Source organism: Schistocerca piceifrons, chromosome X, assembly GCF_021461385.2.
Source record: "Schistocerca piceifrons isolate TAMUIC-IGC-003096 chromosome X, iqSchPice1.1, whole genome shotgun sequence".
Taxonomy (NCBI): Eukaryota; Metazoa; Arthropoda; class Insecta; order Orthoptera; family Acrididae; genus Schistocerca; species Schistocerca piceifrons.
In genome coordinates, this window is record NC_060149.1 from 729,025,378 (window position 1) to 729,047,225 (window position 21,848).

Here is a 21,848-nt window from a genome sequence, read left to right on the forward strand (position 1 = left end):
ATGTGTAAGCCTACTGACCAATGACCTCACAGTTTGCTCCCATAGGAACTTACCTCCACCACACCTAAGAAGTGAACCGTCAGAACAAAGCTTGGAATATGGAGACTGACCAGTGTACCTGCAAATGTTTCACTAGACAGATGATACAGTGTTGGTGGTGACATACCAGAAAGACTTCTGCAGAATGTAATGAAATGGTAAGAAGTGAATGGTAGCAAATGCGTAGCAAAGTAATGCGGGTATTAAAAAACAATAGACGGGAAGAACAACCCAGTATACTCTGTACTGGAAAGATTCTTGGAAAAGTAGACAGTTTTGAATACCTAGGTGCCATACTTAGTAGTAACGAGTAAAATAAAACAAGAGTTGCTAAATTGAACTAAGAAAGCAGTCTCAATGTACTATCAGATGAATAACATAGTAGTAGCGAAGAAAGAAGTATGAAAACTAAAATGCAAATTTACAGTGCAGTTATGGCACCAATGACATGGAATGGTGTGAAAGCTCTGCAGTACCAGAGAAACACACAAGTTGGATCACTGCCAAAGGAATGTTCATGAGAACAGTAAGGAATCCTAGAAGAGATTGAGAGAAATGAAAGAGACTGGTGACGGAGGGGTGTCAGATGAGCTAGTATGGGCTTGTTTAAAGAATGGGAAAGGAAATAAAAGCTAAAAAAGTATTTGGGATATGTGCAGGGAAGAACAGAATGAGGAAGACCCTGCTTCACTGGGGAGGACTGGATTGAGAAACTGGGACAAAGGAATGCAAAAACAATTGTGGAAATGAAGAAATTGTGTGAAAATATTGTGGAAAGGAAGAAATGGATAGTGAGGCTACCCAAAGCTAGAAAGCATAAGGGAATTGAAGAAAAACTCTTCAATTTTCTTTCTTACATAAAATATGTTTAATTCCTTTCTGGCGTTATTGTTTCATATTCTGTGTATTCAGGAACAGTCTTTCACAGGCATAGTAAATCTCATATCAGATGCCTGGATTTTACTTGTTTGCAAATGACCTACAACACACTTCTCTAGAGCACTGTGGGGACATTTTGGGTCTTGTTTCTTAAGTAGCTATTTGTAGTTCCACATGTTTCCAAGCTTTGCGACTTTCTTATCTATATCTTTGTCATACTCATATGTAATATCACAAGCCAGATAATTGAAAGGCTGACCAGTTCTAATGGTATATTTTTCACTAATTTTTTTCATCTTGTGAGTCCTGTTTTAAAAAAAAACTATTACTCTTTAGTTTCCTTTGTGAATATAGACTATACAGTCTTTAAAGGCACAAATTGCACCATTTATATTACAGAAGTATGTTACAGTGTCTCAGATTGTGTAAATTTGGATTCATTTGGTGAATAGTAGAGTACCGCAACAAAATTCCTTCATTTAGATGTGACTATGTTCTGTGCTTGGTGGCCATTCTACAGTCATTTCACTCTCTAGCAGCATAGTCTTCCATATCATTGTCTTAGGCTTCACAACTGGGTCATTCATTTGGTTGTTACTTCATATACATATTGTTTCCATGGCAGACTTTTACGTAGATTTTGTGCTTAGGCTTACATTATGCCCTGGAGTACAGTTACAGGGTGTCAGAGTGCAGCAGTTACTGTTGTGGTGAGCCTCTGTCCTCAATATCATACTACGAGTGATTGCCTTCTGGAGCACATATTTAAATGTCTACTGTGTACTTAAGAGTTTCTATTGCTACTGTTTATTATATGTTAGGACCTCTGAAAGGCTAATCAGTTGCAAAGCAATTATTTGAAGATAGAATGCCTTAATTTGTCAAGTGGCGCCAAATTATGACCGATGATCTCCCATGGTTACAGCTGGGCGGTTTCTGGTGAAGATTCAAAACTGCCACCCAACTTAAAACCTACGAGCTATGCCAGGAAATCTGCATTCACTTATGTCAAAACTACAAGACTTAAACCGCTTCTTTACTCTAATCTATCTTGTTTCGATGTTATATTTGGTGCCTCATAGAGTGTGAATACATGCCTAATATTATAAAAAGGCAAGTACTCTGCTGTATGGTTAATAATTGTAATTTTTGTAGCTAGGTATTGAAGCCCCCCACCCCACCTTCTCTCTCTCTCTCTCTCTCTCTCTCTCTCTCTCTCTCTCTCTCTCTCTCTCTCTGTTCTGCAAATTAAATGAAGTTCTTACAACAAAATTCATCACAATTCTCATATGAATCTGAAGCTATTGCCAGATCGGCAGTGGAGTTGGTCATAGGTGACGATGCTCCAGGTTAAATAATGGAGAAGGCGAAAACCATGATATACTCTATATTACTAGGTGGAGAGACATCAAGGGGCATTTGTAAACCACAGAGGCTGAGAATAGACTAGCTCATAGATTGACCTGTTGTGGAGCCATAGTGCTACCCAGTGTGTTTTCTGATGCTGCTGGATTGCTGCAGAATGTTCACATCATTTAGGTAATGACAGACAGTGGGACAAACGAGAAAACCAAAATATTTTTACACAAATATGGCCCATGTGGCATAAAATACGGATTTTGGTTGGATAGGCAGATGGTGACTACAAAGATTCTCTGTAGATGCATGTAACATAAAAAAAGGTAGAAAACACTGAAAACTGAATATTATATTGCAGTACGAAAAGGTGTTTGCATTTGAAAAACGAATATTTATGTCCTTGTTGCAGTAAGGGACCGCACTGTGGAACTTGTTAAGTACACTTAACTCTCAGCACGATACAGGTTCTCACAGGAAGCTGAGTATAATTTTACCTAAACTTCTAGACCTTTTTTCTTTTTCTTATCAACGTGAAATGTGGTGTTCATAGGGATTTAGTTTTGGTGCATATGATACGTATTATTATGGGATTGTTGAATATTAAATTAGTTTTTAAGTTATTAGTGGTCTTCATTTGGTCCTTTCTGCAAGAAGCCCACTTACATTGAACATTGTCAAAATACCGTCATTTTCTGATTTGATACCTTGCCATTTTTTTGTTTGTTTGTAGGTTACCTTTGTCTCTTGTCGAGACAAGTTTAGTTTCAAGATGTGCAAAAAAAGTAATTGTATGATACCTATGGCAGCTGTAATATCAAGAACATTTGTACTGAAGGTACGTTGCAGTTTATTTTTCCTCTACTCTTATAAAAAAATTTACAATATTGTTAATTACTTACATATTTTCAAATGCAAAACTTCATGTTCACATTTGCCATTACATAGGTTCTTAATGCGCATGTATTCTGCAGACTATTTTGGGAAAAAAAACTGTGAACCATTACAAATAAGTGCTAGAGCAGTTAAATATAGGAACATGTCAGAGAACATTATGTACATTGTTGTGTTACAAACTGTGATGTATTTGGGTTCGAATGTTCATTATTACTGATTTTTTATAGTGGCCAACAAAGCATCCAAGGTTTTGGGAAATGGCTTTATATAGATGCACGAGAAGTGACACCACAGTGCATTCTGGAGTTTGCTGTAATGTTACTCTGTATTAAAATTCAGAAGAGGATGCGTAAAATTTCAGTCAAAAAAAGTGCGTAACAACACAAACAATAATAATGATGATAATAATAATAGTTGTATTAATAATAATAATAAAGATGATGATAATAATAATCAGCATTTAGTGTTCCCATGAATTAAATTTTGAGTACTTAATTTATATTCTTTTGTTTGTAAAATAAAAGTTGTATTCCATACAACTCCCAGCTAACTTTCTGTTGAAAAGTTTGAACTTTACTAGAATGTATGAAAGTGATTGTGGTCATACATTCAGTTTCATAAGGTTACAATGAGTGTAAACTTCCAGTAACAACAGTCTTGTGTTGCGTTGTTGATTACTGAAGAAGTTGAAATAATACCTGATGATGTCAGTGCCACTGCATATTATATGACTTAAGCATGCAGTCACCTTATAATGTATCCACCTATGGGGAGAGAAGAACAAGACTGACACTTTACCTGACGGTTGAGATTGTCAAGATAAAGGAAAAATATTTGTGAACTGTTGGCTCTATTTATCTGAACAAACTCAAATTGACTTAAAGTAATATTTTATTCAAACATTTCCATTCTGTAATTTTTTCGGTTTGTCATCTACTTAAGTAATGTGTGAAACACAATTGATGTTACATTCTGCTTTAAGGATGTACTAACAGTTTTTTACTTGCCAAAATATGCACATAATGAATATTATCATTTAAAGTACATTTATTTGTACATTTTAAATTTTATGTGTGATTGAATCATTCACAAAAATGAATTGATGCATTAGTGTATTAGGTATTAATAAGTATCAAATACAAAAATTTTATTTTGGAAACACACCAAATTTACACTGCGTGATGTAGATTTATGCAACTAAGTATCAAAGTAATGAGATGACAAGTCACCCTCTGTCAAAGGAATAGTTGTACACATGCACAAGAATGGGTGCGGGGGAATGTGCATCATAACAGATAACATTGTTACAGCAACATTTTCGGTCATGTGGATTCAATGGAGTCAACTGAACCTACTGATACTGAATGCAAATTTCATTGTGTAACATAAGGATGATGTGGTGTTTGATGTCATACAATTGCAAACTGGAATGGAATGAAACACTGAAAGTTTTTTTGGTGATGGCAGACTGATCCGTAGCATAGCCAGAGGTCTAGATTAGGTTGTTCAGTGACAGTTTGGTCACGAGTTGGTGATGCCATTGAATGTGAATATGGAACCTTAGATGTGGTGACATACTTATTGGTATCGTAATCTGAGGTCCAGTTTAGATTGAAAGGTAACAGTTTAGTGGTGAGTTGGCAAGCTGTGTCGAACGCCTTTGTTAATTCAATTCAGTGTGTTGATTCAAAATGGCCTTATTTTACCAGTTACAAAGTGGGAGGCATTCATTCTGCATATCTTCCAGCAATGCAGTGTCAATCTAAAAAGGGAACCTCCCCATCGCACCCCCCTCAGATTTAGTTATATGTTGGCACAGTGGATAGGCCTTGAAAAACTGAACACAGATCAATCGAGAAAACAGGAAGAAGTCGTGTGGAACTATGAAAAAAATAAGCAAAATATACAAACTGAGTAGTCTATGCACAAGATAGGCAACATCAAGGACAGCGTAAGCTCAGGAGCGCCGTGGTCCCGTGGTTAGCGTGAGCAGCTGCGGAACGAAATGTCCTGGGTTCAAGTCTTCCCTCGGGTGAAAAGTTTAATTTTTTATTTTCAGTTTATGTGACACACTCGTTATGTTTTCATCACTTTTTTTGGAGTGATTATCACATCCACAAGAAAACCTAAATCGGGCAAGGTAGAAGAATCTTTTTACCTATTCGCCAAGTGTACAAGTTAGGTGGGTCGACAACATATTCCTGTCATGTGACACACATGCCGTCACCAGTGTCGCATAGAATATATTGGACGTGTTTTCCTGTGGAGGAGTCGGTTGACTTATGACCTTGCAATCAAGTGTTTTCGGTTCCCGTTGGAGAGGCACGTCCATTCGTCTACTAATTGCACGGTTTTGCGGTGCGGTCGCAAAACACAGGCACTAAACTTATTACAGTGAACAGGGACGTCAATGAACTAACGGACAGTCATAACTTTGTGAATATAAAAAAAAAGTAAATTTTTCACTCGAGGGAAGATTTGAACCCAGGGCATCTCGTTCCACAGCTGCTCACACTAACCACTGGACCACGGCGCTACTAAGCTTACATTATCATTGATGTTGGCTATCTTGCGCATGAACTACTCAGTTTGTATATTTTGCTTATTTTTTTCGTAGTTCCACACAACTTCTTCCTGTTTTCTCGATTGATCTGTGTTCAGTTTTTCAAGGCCAACTTACAACTAAATCTGAGGGGGGTGCGAGGTAGAGGTTCCCTTGTAAGTGAAAATGACAAGTATTTGAAGCAAAGGAGTGGTGTACCTGTCCTTCACTGCAGATGTACCCATCAGTCCAGTTGCATTGCTAGGAGGTTGAACAATCACTGCCTTAGTAATATTCTCGAGATAATGTGGGAGTGGGGATCAAAAGTTAAGTGTTCAAGGGATCATGTTCTCCCTCGATGACACGCATTATCACTATGTGACCACAATGTGTGGATTTGTCGAGGAGTTGAAATGCAGGCACATCCGTTTGCAAATTGTTGCCCTGCTTTGAACCTTTTCGTGATTTCTTTTACTTCTTTTGCTTCTCAGAAGTAAAAGAAAAGAATTAGGGGAAATTTAGTGAATTCCAGGATGATAGTCTGCACAGCATTTCCCAAGTAACCAGGTTGTGTTTGTCAAGTAGGTTGAGAGAATACACGCAGTTCATGGAACTCAGTGAAGGATACTTTAAGCAAACTGGAAAATTTCGTGAACTTTGAAGCGTGAATTACTTACACAAAATATTCATAGTGATTTTCTTATAGTGGTGATGAAATCTGTTTGCCATTACATGCAGTACATGGAGGAAATTATGTGAACAGGAAACTTTTATTCCACAGATTAAGCATGATTTTTTCCTTCTTGAAAATGTCAGTTGAAGATATAACATTGCAACTTCCCGACAGATTAAAACTGTGTCAGAGTGGGACTCAACCTCGAGACCTTTGCCTTTCATGGTCAAGTGTTCTACTGACTGGGCTGCCTCAGCACAACTCACAGCCTTACTTTTGCCAGTACCTCATCTCCAAGGCTATGTCTAAGCCATGTCTCCACAGTACTGCTTCCAGAAGTGCTATTCGTACAGGGTATGCCAGAGAACTGTCAAGTTTCAAACATAGGTGATCAGGTACTGGCGGACGTAAGGCTGTGAGGGTGGGACGTGAGTCATGTTTCAATAGCTCAGTTGCTGGAGCACTTGCTCAAAAAAGGTGGGTATTGTAAAATTAATTAATTATTGGGGTACTCAAGCCGGACTAATGGTAAATGAACTTTGAAATCATTGATGTATTTTGTGAAATGTTAAGTGGTATTGTGCCTCATGAACAGTGTGGGTTTCCAAATATCCAGTATATTGTGAAAAAATCCACAAAACTTTATAGAGAATGTAGGGTAATGGGGTTTTAAATGAAATATGAGTGTTCCTTAGCAAATGAGTGGGAAGGCAACTGTTGCTATATTATTATTATTATTATTATTATTATTATTATTAGTAGTAGTAGTAGTAGTAGTAGTAGTAACACAGAGACATTAAATCTCATTTAACTATCCAAAGCTCCTTTGTACCTTTCCCATGCATCAAATCTATACATCTAGAAGGAATGTGTGGCCATTTATAAAAAAAAGGAATATGTTTCCAGATACCTCTTTCCAAATGATGTACCGTAAAAATGTCGTAACCATACTACTGTTAATACTGAAAGATCATTCAAATTATTTTCGATTAGTATCAAACAGAAGAAGACAAGTGCGTAACACTTTATTTAAGGTACAGCCTTAGTGTGTAAAAGTTAAAAATAATTGATACTATCTGTATGTTTTGTTAATCATCTTGATGTTGAAGCTCTTTTGTCTGTATTTGCTTTAACAGTAACATATGTTTTTGAGTGGGGTCCACCTTTAGCAAAACATGATTTTATTTTTTGTCCCAGACATGTACCACTGCAGTTGCAGCATCATCAGTGTTTTTTTATTATTATGGCTGTTAAAGATAAGGAATGTTCTTTACTGTTTAATGCATATAAATATTAGTTTTTAAATCGTAATTACAGGTTTTTGAAGAGCACATAAAATTGTGTTTTCATACCTTCTTACCACATGGCGTGGTTTTCCTGCTGTATTACATTTTTACAGTTACTGTTTTTCATTGCAGTTTGCCACCTGCAACTATATACAACTTAATGTAGGCTAAACATTTACGCAAAAATTACAATTTCTGAACTGTTATGGCTATGTCTGAGATTAATAATTCATGTGAAAGTGTGTGTGTGTGTGTGTGTGTGTGTGTGTGTGTGTGTAGATGTACTCCATAATATGCTCCATCATGTCTATATAAATAGCAACATGTCTTGCATTTTCAGGCACTGGTAGTGCTTTGACGAGATGATGATTAGTCATTAATATTGTACTTCGTCGAAAGTAGTGTAGTGTGGTTGTATTTGCTGGATGAGCAAGAATGTAACCTGGGTAAGTTGTTGATGATTGTACTGTAGTTAATTATAAGAGGACTGGGCATTATTTTCTAATATATTTTTCTTTATTGCAGAAGTTACAAAAATGGATCCTTTTTTCAGTACACAGGATACAATGTCTTTATCTCTCCAAGAGATGCTTGACTGTGACTACAAATCAGATTTGGAAAGTGTTCTGGGGACAGACCTCAGCCTCTCGTTAAGTGGAGAATTTCCTCCGGTAGACTTAGAAGGAGCATTGGGTACTTCAGATGATATGGCAATGTGGCTTACTAATGGCTGCTTGTATAGTGAAAATAGTAACTCGTCCAGTTCAAATTTGAACCTGGATTTACTGGGTTGTGATACTACTGCAGTGAAGTTAAATCCAAGTACTGTGTTGCCAGTGACATTTGTGACTGTTCCTCAGGCACCACCTAAGACTGTCAGTGTTATTGTTAGTAAACCCTTGATGCCTTGTGAAGAAAAGCTGTCAGACAACTTAAACACTTCAGTGCCAAGTTCTTCAGGAAATACTGTTATGTCCCAAACGGTTTCAGCTTCCACAACCAGAATAGAAACTCCAGTAAACCAGTTGTCAACAGCATTGAATGCTTCAACAGTGTCTCACAGTGTCAACAAAGTCATCACTAAGACCGATGCTTTTCAGTCAGTAATGACAACAAAAAGTGTCCCAAACATTATCAGCAGTACAAAGTTTACACAGAAGGATCATGTTCCTGCTCATCAGAGTAATGCGGATTTAATTGCAAGGTCCTTGCAACCACAGCCTAATAGTAGGAAACGTGACACCAAAAGCTTTGATATGGAGTTTGATGAGAGACCTTATCCAAAGCCTGCATACTCTTACTCGTGTCTTATTGCCATGGCTTTAAAAAACAGCAGGACTGGGAGTTTACCTGTATCCGAAATCTATAATTTCATGTGGTGAGTAACAATTACAGTTTTATCAGCTGTAATTTTAAGCTTAGTGTGTAGCATTATGTACTTGTATGTAAAATTTGTAACTGAAATGTTTTGACTACAAAGAACTCTAAAACTATGGTAGCAGGTCTTCAGGAAATGGCCTGAAAAATTGAACCATCAGACTTATTTTGCCTCCTTATTACCATATTCTTTGAGGAAAAAATTTGTTGTTTCTACAGTTCTGCTGCAGAAAATACACTACCTGTATTTAACAGATGCTGTATTAAGTTGAAGCACCTAAAGATTATGCATCAGTCATCGCCATTGGTGGTGCTGACATTTATTAGTGTGAACCATCACAGCATCTACTAAGTGTGACTAACAACTTACTTTACAGGAGTAAGTTTTGTGGCCCATTTTTAACATAAAGTTCATAGTTGCACCATAGTCTCTCCATCTGTGTTGTATAGTTTGCTTTTGTCTTTCCCATTTATACCCAGCAGCATGAATGTTATTAGCTCCATTCTTTGTCTGGTGCCTTGCACTTATATTGAGATCCACTGAAATGTACAATGGGTGAAGGTTACAAACAATAGACTAAATAAAATTTTATTTATATTTTGGACAGGGCTTTGAGAATTATGTCAATGAGTAGACAGAAGTATAAATTTGGTTGAGGTCCTCTGAATTAATTTTGTAGCACTTAATGAAGTTCAAAAGTGACAAATACCACAATGAAGGAACATTGTTGTGGTGTCACAAGCAATAAGGCATTTGCAGATAACTCATTTTCAGCCTCTACATTAACTATTTGGCTCCAGCATAAAATTTCAATTCAGTTTTTTGTGTTAATTGCTCAGCTGTTTTAAGAAATTACTGCTTTCCAGCAATAATATCACATTTAGTTGTAGTTAAGTTTAAAGTGCTGTGATGTATTTTTGCCTTAGTCTTTACATTTTTCACTGTGTGATGTTGACAAGTTACTGCCCTTAGAAAGTTTGGTCACTGCATATTGAACTTGCTGCTGTACACCCTGTGACTGTACATTGAGTATATGCTATAAAATACACACAGTGAAATAGCCTTTTATACATTGATGTTTTGAATGTTCTTTAGATAATGCTTCAATGTGTCTGTGATTATTTGCCTCTGACTAATACCTCATATTCTACGTAATTGTTTTGGTGTTACCATCAATGTTTATCATTTGTTACATTGTATGCACTTGTAAGTGCCAGAAATAAAATCTCTTCTGACTTGTAATGCATGTTGACAGAAACAATATGTTTGTAAACTTAATTGTTGTAGTATGATGGATGTAGTAGTGTTGAGTGTAAAGAAATATTGTGTATCAGGTTGATATGATTGCATTATTGGTGCCCCTGACAGCTGTTAATTGTTTCTGGTAAATACGTTACTATTCCACTTATCATATACACCTTGCACCTAGTAAATTCAAATGAGAATTAAGGAAATGACCTGCATTTACTGTAGATAACATATACAACTCAGAAGTAGCTTCTCTAATGTGTCTTCAGTTGTGCACATTAAGATTTGATTATTTCCTGGTTCAGTGTTACTTTGTTGAAGATCACTATCCTCTTGCCTAAGCATGTTTAGTACATTAATTCCTCTTGGTGAGAAAAAAAGAAACTTTTACTCTGTACATTTCCATGGCAGTTGCTTACCCCTCTATACCGACTTCAGTTGCTGACTTTAAAATAATGGTAGTTGAAGGTCTCGTGCCTTTGCATGCAGAATACAGTATAGAGTAAGGGTCTCTCTCTCTCTCTCTCTCTCTCTCTCTCTCTCTCTCTCTCTCTCTCTCTCTCTCTCTCTCTGTGTGTGTGTGTGTGTGTGTGTGTGTGTGTGTGTGTGTGTGTGTGTGTGTGTCAGATTGATGATGGAATGCCACACTGCATTACCATTGCCAACGTCCAGCAGGTGGATGCTCTCATTATTGAAGACTGGTGAGTTACAGTGGTAGCCATGGCCACAGAATTCGGACTGAGTGCCGGAATTGCAACAGACATTCAGTGCTCTCCATACGCTTGTGTCATTCTTTGACGAATGTCTGTTCCATGGACTACCTCAAAAAAGATTTGCATCCTTAAGGATGACCAATGATCTGCTAAGTGTCAGATGTTCCTTTCTGCACTAATAACTGCAATAAACAAAATAACATTTTGCAGCCAGAGCAAATTAATCTGTGTTTTTAATCTGCTAATCCAGATTTTTTTTTCCTCTGGATTTGCCAGTCTTGATTTATTTTCTAGCTGCTCTTCTTTCTCAAAAATTTTGTTCGTCTTCACAAGTTCATGTTTACATTAGAGCTGTGGCAGTTTTTTTCCCAGTTACCTTGTTTACATAGAGAAGTTTATGCAATTTTTCTTTCTCAGTGTACTTATTAATTATTGGAGTGCTGAATATCAACTATATTGTGAAAAATTCCACAAAACTTGATAGAGAATTAAGGCAATGGGGTTTAATGTGAAGTATAAGACTTCCTATGCGTCTGAGTGGGAAGGCAAATGTCCACTAACATATTATGGCAATATGCTGGCCAAGAGATCGGTGTCGAACTTTTCCACCCATAACATTTGAAAAACTAAAACATCACACAGTACAGCAAGCTGCCTGAAATTCAAATGTAATGCAAGGTGGAAGTTTAGTAGTTATGGTGGTGGAGGTTTGGTAATGGCAAGTGGTTGCTGTGGCTACAGGTCTTGTGAGATGGGCTTAAAACATGACATGCCTTGGCATGAGATTAACTCCACTACTTTTTTTATAGTTGTCATTCCTAAAATAATTTTGAACACAGTACAGTAAAGCTCTGTAGTGTTCAAGCTTTGATTTGATGGCAGTGAGACATGTACATTCATGAACAGCTAAGTTTGTAATACTCATCTTTAAAGCCAATACATAAATGATAATTATGTTAAAGAAGTGCTCATACTGCACACAGGCTGCAAAATCTTCCACATAAGATATGCTATAAGTTATGTATTTATTTATTCTTGTCAAAAGCCTTGCATAAGAAATAGACAAAAGTAGAAAAGCAGACCAAATACATAAAATTAATACATACATAGGAAATACAGATACAATTTGATGCAAACAGAGCCATATAATAATAGTTACATATAAGCAAATTACAAACACTAAATAGAATCAGACCAAAAATTAGCGACCTCAGTGGCATTGTCCCTGGCCCACAGCAGGTCCTCCAGTCTGCAGGAAACTGGGAACTGAGGACAAGTTGTACAGGTGCTTGGGGTTTGTTCGGCTCCACATTCACATACAATTGATAGGTCCACAAGATAGTTACATTTGGCCATATTATCCTTTGTTCTACCCACACCACTTCTTAGTCTGTTACGGGACTTCCACATTTTCCTTTGCCTGGGGGGGGGGGGGGGTGCTCCGAAGGAGGGATCCAAGATGCAGTATCTGCATTTCTGGTTTTCCACAGGTTTTGTCGTGCCATTGATGGTGACATACTGTCTTTCATGGAAATTTTTAGAAAGCTTTTCCTAGATTTGAGCCTGCGTGGGGGAGGTTGGTGTCCATGCAATAGGTGAGCAGCCTTTAATTCCACTTTGCTTCTCTCTGTATTCACGGCAGCTTCCCGTCTAATATCTGGTGGGGCTATCCCCTCCAGGCTGTAGAGTTTGTAGGTAGGTGTTGCTCTTAGGCATCCTGATGTTATTCTACATGTCTCGTTGAGGGCAACATCCACATGCCTAGCATGTCCAGAACTGTACCAAACAGGGCAGGTGTATTCAGTATCAGAGTAACATAATGCGAGTGCGAGATGTTCTGAGTACTTTTGGTTGGGCACCACATCTGCTACTTGTGAGTTTTCTGATGATGTCATTGTGGGGGGATACTTTTTGCTTTGTATTTAGGCAGTGCTACCTAAATGTTAGTGTATGGTCCAGTGTGACCCCAGATATTTTGGATTGTGACAGGGCTCCAGCTCCATGCTATTCCATATGACTTTTAATTTTCTGTTGGCGTCTTTGTTTCATAGATGAAAAGCACATAATTGAGTTTTAGATGGATTCTGTTTCAGGTTGTTATTTTGGTAGTATGCCGTGAGAGTGTGAAGTCGATTTGTTAGATGTCTCTCTATTGTTTTGAAACCTTTGACTTGAGATATTAGTGCCACATCATTAGCATAGATGAAGCTTTTTGTGTTAAGAGGTTGTGGCTGATTGTTGGTATAGATGTTAAACAGGGCTGGTACCAGGATGCAACCTTGAGGCAGGCTGCTTTTTGTATTCTCTATCTACTTTTCTTGCCATCTAGTTTGACGTAGAATCTGTGGTTCTGAGGGAGAGTTCCTATGAAACTGGTAAACTCATCTCTCATTAGTTGATGTAGTTTGTGCAAAATGATATTGTGCTGCACAGTATCATAAGCTGCAAAGAGATCCACGAATACTGCTTCTGTGACCAGACCCCACTCAAAACCATCCTCAGTATTCTGTGTCAGAATGAGTATTTGTGCTGTAAAATTTGTATCTCGTTTAAATCCAGCTAGTTGTGAAATCAGTTGTGGCTCGATGACAGCGCCGAGACGATGGAGCAACATTCTTTCGAGGATTTTATAAAGATGGCACAAAGAGATATAGACCAGAAGTTCTTGGATCACAAGCTGGCTTGTCAGGTTTCAGTATGTCTTTGTCCTTCTGTGGGATTTTAGGAATATGTTGTCATGATAGGCTGTTGTTATAGCACTTTTGTTTCTGGATGTTGATGGGCTATCCCTATTTTTTTTCCTTTCTTTCTTCAGTTGTCTCATTCAGCAGCACCTGGTGGGCAACTTCATTTGGGGTAATGTTGGGTCTTATTTTGGGGATAGTAGGGTCATTATTGAGTCATTTGAGCATTCCAAGCTTTTCTGATACTCTTAGACACCTCAATACTCTCTACCATATCAGTCCATCAATTGAGAGAGACTTTTCCCAATTGCTGGGATAATGTCTGTCTTAATTTTACTGTATCTTTGTTGAACAGGTCTTCATCAAACAGTCTAAGGTGTTATTGCAGTTTTGACATTAATTCTTCAGTCATACCTGGAATATATGTTGTACGGCAGCCTCTGGGGATCGAAGCACAAGGGCACCTCTTCACTGCATCTAAATGGTCGTAGGAGTCTGGCATGGGTTCGATGCTTAGTATGAGGCAATACTAAGCATTGCCTCATTCAGAGTTTCCATATAACTCGTCCAGTTGGCCTTCTTACAATTAAACCACCTGCAGAATGGGATCATTTGTGGTTTGATGGCTGCAAACACCTGACAGCACATTGGCCTGTGTTGGGTGCCAGGTACAGGTAATAATGCAGTCTTCATACAGTGATGGGGAAATGGTGTTGCTGACGAAAAGCAGGTCGGGCTTATATCCCCTTATCCAGCTGCTCTTCTTAAGTGAAGATGGTAGCTTGCTGTCATGCAAGAGAGTTAATCTTCTGCAGTCAACCAACTCTTAGTACCTCCTCTCCATTTACATCATCACCCTTGTAGCCCCATATGTTACTGTGGCTGTTGAAGACACTAACAATGAAGTGGGTGTCCTGATTTTGTAAATTTACTAGTGGACTGAAGTTAAATTTTTCAGCAGGAGACTTGTAGACAAGTGTTAAGTAAAACTGTTAAGATTGCAATATCGTTTTCCTCTGTTAGATAAATTGAGAGCACTGCTACACAGTGTCTCACAAAAATGGCAGTACCATACTGCCTGTTTGGTCTCTCAGTGGCAGTGTGCATGCCTGGTATTTTTAGTATTCATTGAGTGATATCTCTGTGTGTTTCTTACATGCACAGTACATCACAATTCATATCTTGACACACGATTTGTCGAAGTTTTTCTTAGCTGGCTGCCAGGCCTTCAATGTTTATGGTCATTATTGTCAATTTTGGTATTGAGAAAGATCCTGCGCTTTTTTTTTATCGCTCATCGCAACACTTCTGTAGTTGAAAGACCAACCAGTTGAGCGTAATTTCAACCGTTGCCCAGGGTATGCCCAAGTGTGTGTTAAAGTGTGAAACACTCACTGCCCTTGGAGGCTCTTTCTGTGTCCCCCATGCCTTGTTCTGGGTGTCACAAATTTTCAGTGATAGTGGTGGAGGGTAGCTGCTCGTAGATGCATATCTGTGCACATGGCTATATTATTCCTGCACTGCAGACAAGTTGGGATGTAGGGTTGTGTAAGTTGTAGAGAATGAAGATTAGTTGACAGCTAGGGAGGGATAGGAATGTGGTACCAGTGAGCCTGCCCTTGTACAGACAGCAGAAGTTGCATGTTGCAAACAAAATGGAGTTGTCATTTGAGATGATGGAAAATACGAATATAAATCTTGGAGAAAACACTGTGGGATAGAGCAATGGATAGATTGCTTACAGTAGAGGGGGGAGGAGGGAACGGAAGACTTGAGGACAGGGATGAATGTGCATGTAGGACAGCGGCTAGCAGAGACTGAGTCCAGGTAGATTATGAAATTGAAGGACTTGTAATGGCAGTTCCGATCTAGGACATTCAGAGAAGCTGATTGAGTGGGTTGGGGGTGGTGTTCCTTATGGTACGGGGTTTTAGAACAGCCTATTGTTTGTTCAGACTTGCTTTAGGATTCACAGCTACAAAGGAAATAGTGGGATGAGGCTTACATGGAAGGTGCGGCTCGCATGCAGCCGTTCTCTCCCCCCCCCCCCCCCCCCCCCCCCCCCCCCCCACTTCACCAGTACTGCTGCATTTCCTAGTTGCATTGCCCGACAGTTTCAGGTTGCTTAATCTTGAAATATAGAGATTTCTTACATTTTGGGGTTATTATGTTATCTGTTATATCTATTGCTGCTATTGTGTGTTGTTCGTCGTGCGATACTGAGGAATCTCACAAGGGAACCGCCCCATCGCACTCCCCTCAGATTTAGTTATATGTTGGCACAGTGGATAGGCCTTGAAAAACTGAACACAGATCAATCGAGAAAACAGGAAGAAGTTGTGTGGAACTATGAACAAAATAAGCAAAATATACGAACTGAGTAGTCCATGCACCAGATATGCAACATCAAGGATATTGTGAGCTCAGGAGGGCTGTGGTCGCGTGGTTAGCATGAGTGGCTGCAGAACGAGAGGGCCTAGGTTCAAGCCTTCCCTCGAGTGAAAAGTTTAATTCTTTATTTTCAGACAATTATTATCTGACTGTCCGTGTCAATTATCAAAGTTGAGGCACTCACACGTCATCAACTTCGCTCTCCAAAATTCCAGGACATGTTCAGATTTGCTTGGACATATGCAGGATTTGACGGTCTACACACGGAAAAATATGAAAACGTTAAAAACATATGATTTGACAGAGCACAGGGAAAACTGTGAAACTGTTGCATTCATTTGTTGCAGTTTATGTGACAAACTCTTATGTTTTCATTTTTTTGGGAGTGATTATCACATCCACAAGAAAACCTAAATCGGGCAAGGTAGAAGAATCTTTTTACCCATTCGCCTAGTGTACAAGTTAGGTGGGTCGACAACATATTCCTGTCATGTGACGCAGATGCCGTCACCAGTGTCGTATAGAATATATCAGACGTGTTTTCCTGTGGAGGAATCGGTTGACCTAGGACCTTTCAATCAAATGTTTTCGGTTCCCATTGGAGAGGCACGTCCTTTCGTCTACTAATTGCACGGTTTTGCGGTGCGGTTGCAAAACACAGATACTAAACTTATGACAGTAAACAGGGACGTCAATGAACGAACGGACAGATCATAACTTTGCGAAAATAAAGAAAGTAAAATTTTCACTCGAGGGAAGACTTGAACCAACGACCTCTCGTTCCGCAGTTACTCACGCTAACCACAGGACCACGGCCCTCTTGAGCTCACTTAATCCTTGTGTTGCCCATGTTGAACATGGACTAATCAGTTTGTATATTTTGCTTATTTTATTCATAGTTCCACACAACTTCTTTCTGTTTTCTCGATTGATCTGTGTTCAGTTTTTCAAGGCCTATCCACTGTGCCAACTTACAACTAAACCGGGGGGGGGGGGGGGGGGTGCGATGTGGAGGGGGGGGAGGTTCCCTTGTCAGGAGCAGCTTTGTCAAATATTGTTGAAATGTTCAACGTTTGTTCTCTTGACAAGGGCATTGCCATAATAATAATTAAAAAAACACTGTCTTCAGTTGAGGCACTTGGCAGCAAAGCTGTTAGGAAAGTCACCTCTGAAAACTGGATGAAAAGCATCAGTTATTCACAATGTGTCATGGTAAAGCATGGCAGACTGAACCTGTTCAAAAAATTTTTTTTATAAAAACTGACACATCGTTAAATAATGACAGTTACAATGTCATATACATGGGTGACAGCGATGGAGTAATTTCAGTAAAGCTTTTTCGTGGTCATTAAAAGGAAGGTGCCCAGGTGGAATTGGCTGAATGTTTGGTGTTCGTAGTGTGGTGGGTGTAAGTAACAGCACGGCAGAATTATATTTTCATAATTTTTGTTAATAATGCTGTTATCAGCAACTGGGTCAAAATGAAGTTAACCTCAGGAACTCGTTCCATATGATAAGAAATAAACCTCAGTGTTTGCATTATAATTGTTTAAATACTAAGATAGTATATGTTGTCATCCCTACCATTCCTTCTTCAAAACTGAAAAGTTTCTTCTCTTTAATTAACAAGCTCAGTTATTTTTTTTTGTTACAAATAAGTAGAAAGTTTGACCTGAAAAAGTAGTAACAGGGTAATTATAAACCCAGTGCTGTGTTTTTTGACATGTGAGCACAGCAATATGCATCACATTTAACTCAAATTATACCCTTTTAGATATCTCCGACAGATTTCCAATTAGGAACACATGAAAAATCATAACATTGTCAGGAAAAGCATTTTGACGAACTTTCTGTCTCCCATTTAACATGGATATACGTAGTATTTAATAAGCAATTCAAAATATCAACAAAGTTTTCAACTAAACATAGCACACAGTGAGTTGAGTAATTTTCAGTGTGGTTAATGCCAATTGAATTTTTGTTTACAAATGTATTGTAGGACTGTTATGCTATAATTCAGTTATTTTTCTCCCCCACAGCATTTGAGTGTACTTAATATTATATGTTGCAACGGTTTGCTGTGAAATGTGTTCAAGAAAGTGTTAAATGTGAAGTCCACTTTGCCATTGTGTGATGTCTACATACTGTATTCATATTGATAGGATTACAGTGTGTCAACAGTCTTAGAGTTTTATTTTTCTCAAATTCTTCCCCTTCATTGTAAGGAGGAATTATCGCAAACTGTATCCAGGGTTAAATAAGATAACAATTTTTAGAAGCTCTCAAATGCACTTAGAAAAATATAATTCCAGTTAATGAAATCACTGACTAAGTACATAAAGAATTTGCAGATATTAAGTGTAAATAGGAATAATACTGTTTCATTTTTATACTACCATTTTTCAGTGTGTCAAAACCAATTATGATGATGTCTGTTCCATTTAGAACTAATGTCTTCAACACTATTTATTTCTATTTTCAATCAACTTCTCATTTACAGTAGTGTGGTATTATTAATTATTATTCTTGTTAGAACAATTCTAGGCACATTAAATGAATGCTCTTGCAATTAGTCAGTGCCAGCGTAACAGTTTTTTTCCTTCTCGAATGGGCAAGGGCGTATATTTTTTTGCCATAGTCGGACAATCTACTTATCTCTTGGGGGGGAAAGTCACATTTAACGATGGTAGTTCCAAGAGAGGACATCCCACATATACTTTGCTAGCCGAGTTGCTCCTTCTTGCATGCAGTTCATATAAAAATCAGCATCTGAGATCATCATAGACTTGATTTTTGACCGTAATGTTCTCACACAACAAATGACTTTGTCCACAAGTGAGGCTAGTTATATAGCATATTTATTGGACTTAACAAACTGGTAAAACAGCACATACAGCACAGAAGATTACTTTTCATTAAAGCCTAGGTTAAATTGCTGTTATTGTTTATACTTGGCTCTTGTATATAACAATTAGATCTCACCAGTTATGAAAAATCTTAATACTTTGAGTACTTGTGAGAATTTTCTGGTGCAAACAGTGTAATCTAGCTTTCAAAGTATTATACTTCATGTTCTGCATTACTTCTTGGAGTCTGTGATGCTTTTAAGGAAATTAAATTTAACAGAGATCTTCAGCACTTAATTTTTCCGTGTTAAGATCAGGAAATGAAATAGCTAGTTAATTTTGTAAGCTCTATGCTCTAATAAATACACTGATCAGCCAGAACAGCATGACCACCTATCTAATACCCGGTACGTCCAACTTCGCCACGGGTACCATTGGCAACGTGGTGTGGTGTGGTGTGTGGAAGCAGTGAGGCCTTGGTATGCCCCTGGAGGGAGTTGGCAACACATCTGCTCACATAAGTCAACCAATTCTCACTAATTCTGGGATGGGGTGGGTAATGAGCTCTGATACCATGTTCAGTCACATTCCAGATGTGCTCAATCGGGTTCTGATCTGGCGGTTTGGGGGGAGGAGGGGGGGCAGCACTTCAATTGTAACTTGCCACTGTGTTCCTCGGACCACTCCATCACGCTCCTGGCATTGTGACATAGCGCATTATCTTGTCGATAAAGCCCTCCCATCGGGGAAATTTGATTGTCGTGAAGGAATGTACAGTACTCCTTGGCCGTCATGGTGCCTTGTACAAGCCCAACTGGACCCATGGATTTCCACATGAATGTCCCCCAGAGCATACTGTATTTACTCGAATCTAAGCCGCACCTGAAATCTGAGACTCGAAATGCAAGGGGAGAGAAAAGTTTTAGGCCGCACCTCCAAATCGAAACAAAGTTGGTCCATTGTAATACGAGACACAATTTAGGTCGAATTAGTGACGATACAGGTACAGTAGCGTGGTTCGAGTCGTAAGCTTAGCAGTTAAGCTTTACCAGGTAGCCATTGCTATGCGTCAGGCACTCTGTGTGTATTTATACGGGTACCCTTCCTTTTTCACACGCTTCATCTGGCTTGACTTGATTGCTTATTTTTCTTTGATCTGATAAGTGCCGTTCTCTTTGTTATAGGTGTTTACGTCACTCTTAGCTGAAAATGCATTATTGTACTGTGTCGTGCATTGTTTGTTGCATTCTGATAATGAGTGTTTACGGCCGCTCGTGGCGTGGCTTGTTTTTGTGCACACTACCGCTGCTTACAGTTTTTTAAAAAAAAAAAAAAAAAAAGAGAGAGAGAGAGAGAGAGAGAGAGAGAGAGAGAGAGAGAGAGAGAGGAATCATCTTATTAGCGAAACAGTGGCAAGAGACTGCTATTTGTTGTTACTTACACTGCTGCTTTCTTTGATAATGATCAACAAGAACCAAATAATAGACTGTGAATGATAGATGATGTTCAGAACAAGAGTTTAGCGAAAAATTTTCTCAGTTTGAAAATCTTTGCAGTAGCCTCTTTAGTACATTACATTCTGCACAGAAATTAGAGTCATCTTAGATTTAAAAATCTAGTCAATTGCTGTGCTTTATTTGTGACTGTATCACTATTAGGCATAAGAATAATATGAATATAACATGACATGATATGTATATTCTTCCGCATTTGCTGTTGTCTCACTCTAGTTTCGTAGTTTATTAGGTTGACAGGATTTAAATGAGATAGCAGCAAACACGAAAGAATACATGGCAAAATGTTTATATTCGTATTATTCTTATGGTGAAGAGAATACTGCATGTGATTCACAATTCATAAAAGTTCCTATTAGCAACCATCTCTTCTCACAGGTAGGAAAAAATTCAGAACGTAGAGTTGGCCATATTGACAAACATCCCAAGCAGTCTTGCTAGTCGGATTTTCGTAGTGCATTGAAATGCTGCTACATTCGAAGATGAACAATACAGAATTTGTATTTAATTCGTTGCATAATGTATGAAAATGCACTGGTCGAAACTTGGGGCGGAGAAAAAAAAGCTCGTCTTCCACCCTTCTTCTTCTTCTTCTTCTTCTTCTTCTCTTACTGATGCAGAGGTTTTGGTGCCAGTATTTATCTCTATGTCTGCAAAGCGTGCCTGTGTAGCGCTAAATACATTTGACGGCAGAAGTTAGTTGTGGCGGCATCTATCAACATTTTTCAGAACTTCCGCTTACTTTGCACTAGATTCTAAGCCGCAGGCAGTTTTTTGCATTACAAAAACCGGAGAAAAAGTGTGGCTTCGATTCAAGTAAACACGGTAATGGAGCCACCACCAGCAGCTTGTCTCTGTCTACATCTACATCTACATCTACATTTATACTCCGCAAGCCAGCCAACGGTGTGTGGCAGAGGGCACTTTACGTGCCACTGTCATTACCTCCCTTTCCTGTTCCAGTCGCGTATGGTTCGCGGGAAGAACGACTGTCTGAAAGCCTCCGTGCGCGCTCTAATCTCTCTAATTTTACATTCGTGATCTCCTCGGGAGGTATAAGTAGGGGGAAGCAATATATTCGATACCTCATCCAGAAACGCATCCTCTCGAAACCTGCCGAGCAAGCTACACCGCGATGCAGAGCGCCTCTCTTGCAGAGTCTGCCACTTGAGTTTATTAAACATCTCCGTAACACTATCACGGTTACCAAATAACCCTGTGACGAAACGCGCCGCTCTTCTTTGGATCTTCTCTATCTCCTCCGTCAGACCGATCTGGTACGGATCCCACACTGATGAGCAATACTCAAGTATAGGTCGAATGAGTGTTTTGTAAGCCACCTCCTTTGTTGATGGACTACATTTTCTAAGGACTCTCCCAATGAATCTCAACCTGGTACCCG

At 38.7% G+C, this 21,848-nt stretch overlaps 1 protein-coding gene across 3 annotated transcripts in view; it reads left to right on the top strand.

The window, feature by feature from the left end:
• The window catches only part of LOC124721614 (forkhead box protein P2), an 83,699-nt gene that overhangs the window by 7,978 nt on the left and 53,873 nt on the right, over nt 1-21,848 (top strand). For 2 of the 3 annotated variants that reach the window (XM_047246671.1, XM_047246672.1), the window contains exons 2-5: nt 3,008-3,112; nt 3,399-3,541; nt 8,013-8,118; nt 8,198-9,050. In XM_047246671.1, coding sequence (XP_047102627.1) covers nt 8,209-9,050 — 842 coding nt within the window. In that variant the 5' untranslated portion in view covers nt 3,008-3,112; nt 3,399-3,541; nt 8,013-8,118; nt 8,198-8,208. The remainder of the gene's footprint in view (nt 1-3,007; nt 3,113-3,398; nt 3,542-8,012; nt 8,119-8,197; nt 9,051-21,848) is intronic. The other variant, XM_047246673.1, reaches the window with a different exon arrangement.